Here is an 8,731-nt window from a genome sequence, read left to right on the forward strand (position 1 = left end):
AGTGGTTAGTCTCAGACTAAAAAAGAGTTCAATGAATGACATATAAGAAATGTAACTCATATATCTAATATTTGGTTCTCTTAATAGTCTCTGTCAAAAGCTCGGTAATTGTTTTTTGGATGCTCTCTGAAACTTCACCAAACTTAGGGTGGAGGATTTGATAATTTAAGTGAGTAGTTGATCACTTACTCTCACATTGACTAAAAAAGTGTTCAATAAATAATACATAAAAAAATGTCACTCATTCCTAATTTTGCAGAGTTTTGGATGGTGGGGATGAATTTATCTTGGGTGCTCCTCTGGTCAACCCCAACATTATTAATCATATAACATACTCTTAAGATCATTTTTTTTTAGTTTAGGATTTCTTTAATCCTTGTGCAACGTTTCTAAATATAATACTTGTTTCAAAACAGAAAGAGTACCATAAAGAAATGATTTGATAACAAAATTATATTCAAATATCAATAATTTCATTGTGTCCACCTCATAAAAATGAAAGATAAACTAAAACCAAATTACGAAACTTATAATTGATTTTTAGTTTGAGGTCCTTAGTGTCTAAAAATCAGTTTAAATTCTGACAATTTCAATTTAGGCGATCCCATTTAGAAGAGACAAAATTCTCTTAGTATCTAAATACAATTTTCGCACTTACAAAATCCAAGTACAAAATATTTTTTTCTAAAGAAAAAATTTCTTATCATCTCAACCAAAATGTTAGTTTATTGCACGATAATGCACGAGCAATTGGCGTATTAGTAAAATTCCGAAGTCTGCAAAACTAATTAACTTCAATAACTAACAAGCAGCACCGAAGCACGGTGGCAATTATGAATTAAAACAGTAGCTTAGAACGGATTATTTTGTCAAAATTTGACAACCATAAGATCGAAATGACTTTCCAAAACAATTAGAAATCATGTTTGATATAATTCTAAAATAATTATTATCAAAATCAACAAATTTATCCTACATAATAATTGAATAACTATAAAAACACAGTTCACTGTTGGTGTGTATCCTATTTTCTCAATCGTTCTTGCAGTTTTAAGATTTCCTTAATCCTTATACAACACTCTGAAATGACACTTATTCTAAAAGGTAGTATTAATCTAGTACATCATTCAGCATAGACTAACACAAACCACGCAAAGCTTACATTAATAAAATTGGTATATTATAACAGCCAATATCACCACTCCAAGAAACGTGGAGAAAAAAGGTCATAAAGCTTGATGGTCAAACACATGACCTCCCCCCTTAGCAAATCCTACAATATCTATACATCTGAATCACACCATGAACACCAATGGCATTACTCAGCAACATCAACAAAAGCCTTATCCAACTTGGTGACCAATGGCATTACTCAGGGAAAAAAAAAATGGATGCAAGTTATCTAAAGAATGCCTAAAGCATCAGCAGACACTGCCAAATGGGCCAACCACAGGATAAGTCACCTTGGCAGGAACAGGAAGAAACATGCATATACATTATACAAAAGCATATTAATCTTGAGAAGTTCTTCACTAACTAAACTCATCCCCCTCCAAACTGAGATGAAACAGTAGTTAGACAAAGTTAAATTCATCTTAAGAGAGGATTTCTTTCTCCCAAGAGCATCCAGACCAAGAAAATATAAGTAGGTAGTTCATTGCAAACTACTAGGCCTGCCAGTTGCTGGTATCTGGGTAGCTTGTGGGAAAGAATGATACAGCATCATGTTGTTATCAATTGCATTCGACGAAGATGCACCACCCTTCACCGTTTGATCCAAAAGACGAACCAGTGACATAAATATTTCCATCCTGGTTACATCCCTGTTTGCCTGCAAAGCAAAATTTAAAAGTGACTACCATAATATACAAACTAGGAGTTCTTACAACACATTTCTATCACTGTTTTTCCTACAAACTCTCTCCTAATGGTTAAAATTCACGTGGATCCTACTAGTCTGGAAATAGGACCAATAAAATGGAGAATGAGACCTACATATTCAGTGAGAGACTCAGATGAATTTCACATAATGGAAGAGTGTGTTAGAACAAGAGTGTTAAAGAGTGCTGCTAACATTTTTCCCAACCCAAAACTGGATAGAATGTCTCATCATGAGCATTTTTTAGTCATGCAGATAACATCAAAATCAACACCCAATGCCAGTATTACTTTTCACAGCATATATCAAGCAGTAATCTTAAAATGCTTATATACAAATTCCTACAAATTATAAAAGTTAGCGTTAAATTTGATAGTTCATTCATAGCTGAAAATGTTCAAATATTAAAGGCTACAAATACTGAATTATACTATAGGAAGTTCATTATACTTCTGAGTTATGATCAGTTATTTCCCTTTTTATTACCTCAACAGCAAAGCGTGCCCAGATCTTGTCATTGCGAGCTTCCATGACTCCCTTCAAGATGGTTAAACCTAATCCTCTGATTAAGTCAGCTATTTCCAGAAAGAAACCGCATTCCTCACAAAGCATCTGCAAGAATAACCGAGCAAACACAACAGGTTAGAGCCAACACAAATCCATTTAAGGAATAAATGTATTTTAAAAAATTATGAAGCATCACTTATTACCTCTACTAGCATCTGACGAGGAGGATTGAGATCCTCAACAATGATTGGACAAACCATTGATTGTGCACCAACCTCATATGCCCATGTAGCCCCTCCCTCAAAGTTATCTTTTAATAGCAATCCACCTTCTTTACTGACAATCTGCATATTCAGAAAAAATGAACAATCAGTATTTTCCCCCTCATTAATATTTCCATAAAGTAAAACATTATGTCAGTTATTCACTCTTATATATTCATGCTGCTCATAAAAGATGTGGGCCATTTTTTTTTCAGCATGATAGACTTTACTAAATATTTGATATTAGCTACCAAATACACTGAGAGAGGATGAGCCCTGACAACAGTAAAGTTGTGCCTTGACAACCAGCTGTTCATGGGTTCGAATCTGAAACAGCCTCTTTGCATATGCAAGGGGAAAGGCTGCGTGCAATTACCCTCTCCCATACCTTCGTGAATCAAGGAGCCTCTGGCACTAGGGAACATTTGTTTATTTACCATATACACTGACAAGAGTACTTTTCAAAATACTGCAAATTATTCTTATTAATCAACATATTAATACAATGCCGGTGAAAATGAAAACATTTCTCATATAATAACTAGATCAGTTGCCTGAAACTGAGATGCTTGAAAAAGCAGAGGATGATGTCTATACCTTAGATTCCCCTGTCTGTTTCAGCTTGTCAGCATGCTTTGTTACACTTTGCAGGAAAAGCATATGCTTGATGGTCTTTTCCAGAAGTGCATCTATGCTACACTGTTGAATTGTAATAAGAGATTAAAGAAAATAAAGTCAGTATCCCAATGTGAAATATATGTTCAGGACTGAGATATAGGAAAGCACAAGAAAGGCTACATACTTTTGCTCCATTTGGCACAATTTCCCGCAACTCTTTCACACGATCTTGAATCATTTGGCGATCTTTAGGCCTAGGCCTAGGGTTCTCTCCTGGTTTAAGTCTTTTACGATTTGATTTGCAAACTTCATCTGGTCGCTTGGAGTATCCAGTTGAAACACTGCTTTCACGTTTAAAATTACTACTATTCTCAACCCATGAACTAAGCTTAGACCCATATATGGAAGTAGTTTGAGAGCAGTTTCCAGCATCATCCTTGCTACACCCAGACCTAAGAGAACTTGTTTCTGCAGAAGCTGTTTTAACTCCGGTCTTAGGAAAATCAAACAATCCCCTCGGGGCAACATGATCAGGCATAACTTGCTTGCAGACAGGAGAAGGAATTGAGGCGGTACTAATCCTTGTCAATGTTGTCCTGCATGACATTTCATCAGAATTCTGTTTTGCAGCAGATTGAGCTTTTAAAACCACAGCATCTAAAAGGTGGTCTGTGTCCGTTCCAGAGAAGATGCCACTTTCTGATATAGCTTCATTAACTGAATAACTATTATTAGGACCTACACCTTGCAAATTCATGTGTGTTGCCTTTTTATCTAGATGTTCTGTGATGGCATCTGAATCAGTGGCAAGCAACTCATTCCGGTTTCCATTGAGTAGTCTCCTTTTCAAATCCACGCCCAAAACATCGAAGAGGTCATCACCTGATGGAAGTTGAGCATCGGCTTCTGCATGCTTAACATTCATTTTCATCATATGTTGACTAGTAAGATCTTTACTGAGGCAATCTTGAACAAAACCAGAGATGTGATCACCCATAGGCACATGCTCCTCCAGATGAAGAGATGGAATCTTAAGGGCGGCCTGAAGCAAATCATCATCTATCCTTTGATCAGTTGACGCAAAGGCATCCCACACTTGCTTTAAATCAATGGAAAGACTTTTCTGACCAGAGCCTTCTAGATTCATGTGATTGGTAACTGATTGATTAGTGAAATTAGGCACAGAACAAAGCACAGCATTAGTTGTTGTATTGTTACTTTGGAGTCCAAACCCAACCTTGTACATTCCAGAAAAATCAGAAGTGTTAGTGGATACTTTGGGAGGATTTGAAAGTGAGCAGTTAATCATATTTGTCCTCAAAAGATTACTCCCACTACATATTGGGATTCCTCCGAGTAGTGAACTGCCACTAGAACTCTGATTCTGTTCAAGAATTTTACCTCCATCGATTTTCAGCCGAGGCATATTTAAGGCACTTGATGGATTCACGTTAGGAATAACTTGACTCTGTCTCCCAACACCTGATGTTTGTTGTTCCATATATTTAAGGCTGCCGTCACTCAGATTTGATTGATTGAAACTAGATAACTCATTGAATGCAGATCTAGCATTATAAACAGAATGTTGTTGCAGACATGAATCAAAATTTGTAGGTATCACCTTAGCTTCAGCCTCAACAATGGTCTTCTTTGGTTGGCCACAGACATTTGTTTTGATCATTGAATGAGCCTTTGGTTGGCAAATGCCATCAAATACCTGGTTCGGGTTATAGGCTTGAGGTGTCAATAAAGAACCCTGGTAATTATTTATTCCTCCCCTTAGAGGATGAGGTGGCTGAGCAACAGGCCTTGAAGCAAGAGGAGAATTAGTAAGTTGGTTGGAACCATTAGCTACCGAGGGAGTGCAGTTTGAAGTAATGACAGGTGGATCAACGGTCACAGGTCCAGCGAATTTTTCATTAGAAACTTTTGCTGAATAGTCTTCAGATAGAAGGGCACCAGGTACACATCCCAATTGCAAGATAAAGTTCTTTACATCATTCACAAATCCTATATCTTCCATTATCTGCAGCAATAAGAATGAATGGCTGCATTAGTTAATAAAGGATTGGAGCAGCAGACAAAGTCCAAACTTACTTGGCTGCATATATATTCAGTCACTAGAAAAGAACTATGTACACATTTATGAATTATGAATTTTCAAGGATGGACACCTTCTGAGTGAGATAGTGTGAATTTTCAATGTGTTCTGAGTGAAAGAGCTGATATGCCATTCTTTCAATTTTAAAGGATGGACACATTTATGCCGTAAATCATGTGATCCATGAATTCTATACAACTTAAGTTAACTTTCCAAAGATAATGAGGAGAAATTCTGTGACTTCTCACCATATTACCATTCTCCATCATGATATCATTGGAGACACGATCATAAGTTTCTTCAAACTTACAGAACAATTGAGAAAGACTTACCGGCGAGAAAGAACCTAGTTGAACAACCCCATGGGGAAGCACAGGAATAACTGCCACCGTCTGCAAACAAAAATAGTTTGAGATTAAGAAACAGTAGTTAAAAATTTATAGCAAATTGTGAGGCATAATAAAATCGCAAACCTGCATTCCAGCTGAAAATTGGTAATGCAACTCAGGATATACCTACAAAGAAAACACCAATAAAGAGAAATAAAAATGAGGTTCATAAGTTCACCTACTCCAAGCCTTTGACCATTCCAAGAATATATACACTATCACATAAAAGATGCATATGTCATTTACTTTTTTATACTACATTCATATACACTCATTTAGACCAACAGCCAGAATATTAAAAACTCTACCTAAAAAAATGAACATGGACAGGCAAGATTATATAAAATTTTATTTTCCTTTCCACCAACTCCATACCTCTGGTGGATAAGCATCTCTAGTGAAATTGTTCAAAAGAATCCACTGATAGTTTCCTGTAAATGCTGCCCGTCCAACTATCCTGGTCAACATTAAAAAGCAGCACTTGAGTCAGATTGGAATAACAAGAAAAGCACTTAAAATAAGGATAATGATAAACAAGGAATAGGTGAAAATAAGAAGCACCAACCCTTCTCCAGCAATACTGACTGAATTATTCACCATCATTTTGTTGATCAATACACGGACTCTGTCCTCCTCCTGAATCCCTAGCTGAGACTCAGAAGAAAACCAACATCCTTCCTCATCTTGGTAAGGAAAATTAGACCTCCCAACAGTTCGTGGAGGGAAAGGAGAGGGCAAGGGTTCGTAGTAGTAATCTTCCCAGATTAACAACCTGCCAAGTAAACCATACTTAGTTAACTCAAACAAACAAATATTCATAGACAGCAATCAGGGCATAAAGTCAAAACTCAAAACTCAAGCATAATATTTCAACGTCCATCTGGCAGCTTAGAAAACATTGTGAGAAAGCAAATAAAATATTTAGAAGATACGCAACAATAGATTCATACGTCAAGTAAAAAACAAAAGAAAAGGTTTGCACTTAACAAGAGATTAGAAAAAAGAAAATAAAATAAAACCGCAGTTTTTTTTTAATTGTTAATTTCTGTCTGTAAAACACTAATAGAATGAACTCAAAGAAGCTCAAAGTTAGTTAACTTTAATTCATAATTCTTTGCACAATTACAAGTATCAAATTTAAGATCCTGATCTAAACAAACCTTTTTCCCTTTCCTAATTGATTCAGAAACTTAACTAATTACAGCTAAAATATTCAACTTACTTTCCACAGAATACTCACAGCATCATGAGTGATTAGCATGACAAAGATAGATTAGCATATAACCCCCCCCCCCCCCCCCCCCCGAATCAGCTCAAGAAGAAAAGAAAGGGGTTCAGCTTTTTTATAAACCGAAACAAGAAGATAAGACCAAACGGTACTGAATCAATAGATAGTACCTTTACAAATCAATGCAAATAAACCTCTTTTTAGTTTTAAAAAACAAAGATTCTTGAAAACAAAACAGAAGAGAAGCAACAAAGGCACAAATAAAGTTCCAAAACAGGAACTAGCAAGTGGACTTTATCTTGAAAACAAAGCAACCCCAGAAATAGAATCTAAACACATGAGATCCCCCCTCCCCCCAGAAAGTACAAGCATCAAAATCACATCCAACCGAAAACCCCCCCAACAACCAAACCTGATTCCCTCCAAATTTCTCACAAACCAAAAGGATAGAGAGAGACACAAACAAAAAAGTATATGAAACTCACTTGGAATTATTACAACCGATCTTCCAGAACACGGCATAAGACCAGCGATTCCTTGAGCACAGAGTCCTCAAAGCCTCTTTGAGCGAAAACCCCATTTGGTTTTCTCGCAAAAGGGGTTCCGAAACCGGTGAAAAGTTATTTTTTTTCAACAACGCAATGGAGTCTCACACTAGCATTCACTCACGAAGAAACAGAGAGAGACAGCAAAAAAGGCACATTCCCGAAAGACTAACTACCACAGCACGATCCTCTCCCCGCCTGTTTAGTCCTCAACCCTCCGCTTCGCTTTCTCTCCGGATCCAAGTTCACCACCGTCATATTCCGGCACCGGCAGTCCATCCTCCGGCAGAGGAAATTTTAGAGAGAGAAAGAGGGGAAAAAGGAAGAGAGAGAAGAAGAAGAAGAAAGAACGAGAGAACGACAACGAAGTTGCAAAGTCTCGAGGGGACTACACTATCCCGCGAGACTCGAGCTTGTAGAGAGCTATAATTTCCATTTGTGCAGAGAAAATGGTAGAAAGAGAAAGTTGCAGAGAAAATGGTAGAGAGAGAGAGAAAGTTGCAGAGAAAATGGTAGAGAGAGGAAGTTGCAGGGAAGAAGGAGAAGAGAGTAAGGGGAGAACAAAAGAGGGAGAGGGTTTGGTTGGTGAGGTGAAGGTGAAGTGAGAGTGAGATCGTGTTGGTGTTTAATGTTCAGGTTCTGTGGAACTGTGATGTGCTTTTCTCTGTCTGTGTGTGGGTGGGGAGGTGTTTCTCTCTCTTTCTGAGACCCTTGGGGAAAATAAATGGAAGTGAGAGGGAAGAAAAAGGACAGATTTTGGAGAAATATTTACTGCAGGAGCCACTCAGCACAGTAAGGGTTTGTCGGATTGTGGAACAGAGAAGGCTCTGGTTTGAACAGTGTAGCAGCTGCATGGACAAAATTATTGTTTGATATGAAATTTTTCATGTCTCTATGATTTTTGTTATTTTTGGTATGAATCACTGCAAAATGTATTTTTTTTATATTATAATATTAGTTTGAAGTATTTACCTCTAATTGAATTTTTTTTCAAGATTTGAATTCAAAATTTTAATTAAGTAAATTGAGTTTAAAAATACTTGATTAACAACGTTTTGATACATGGGAGACAATTTTTTAAAAGTAATTAATGTAGTTTATATTAAGATCATTAATTTAGCTAAATTTATGTTGTTTAAATTTTATTATTAATTTACTCTCATAAATTGAAATACCTACTTTTATTACTGGTTTGTACGTT

At 36.6% G+C, this 8,731-nt stretch overlaps 1 protein-coding gene across 1 annotated transcript; it reads right to left on the minus strand.

The window, feature by feature from the left end:
* Positions 1 to 1,025: 1,025 nt before the first annotated feature.
* Positions 1,026 to 8,260, minus strand: LOC114380232 (transcription factor LHW-like). Its single transcript, XM_028339230.1, has 10 exons — positions 7,471 to 8,260; positions 6,323 to 6,529; positions 6,133 to 6,214; positions 5,842 to 5,883; positions 5,701 to 5,760; positions 3,452 to 5,293; positions 3,247 to 3,348; positions 2,590 to 2,730; positions 2,366 to 2,491; positions 1,026 to 1,831 (listed from the first exon to the last, which is right to left on the minus strand). The coding sequence occupies exons 1-10, from the start codon at positions 7,563 to 7,565 to the stop codon at positions 1,655 to 1,657; spliced, it is 2,874 nt and encodes a 957-aa protein (XP_028195031.1). The 5' UTR covers positions 7,566 to 8,260; the 3' UTR covers positions 1,026 to 1,654.
* Between the last annotated feature and the right edge of the window lie 471 nt (positions 8,261 to 8,731).

Source organism: Glycine soja, chromosome 12, assembly GCF_004193775.1.
Source record: "Glycine soja cultivar W05 chromosome 12, ASM419377v2, whole genome shotgun sequence".
NCBI classification, from domain to species: Eukaryota; Viridiplantae; Streptophyta; class Magnoliopsida; order Fabales; family Fabaceae; genus Glycine; species Glycine soja.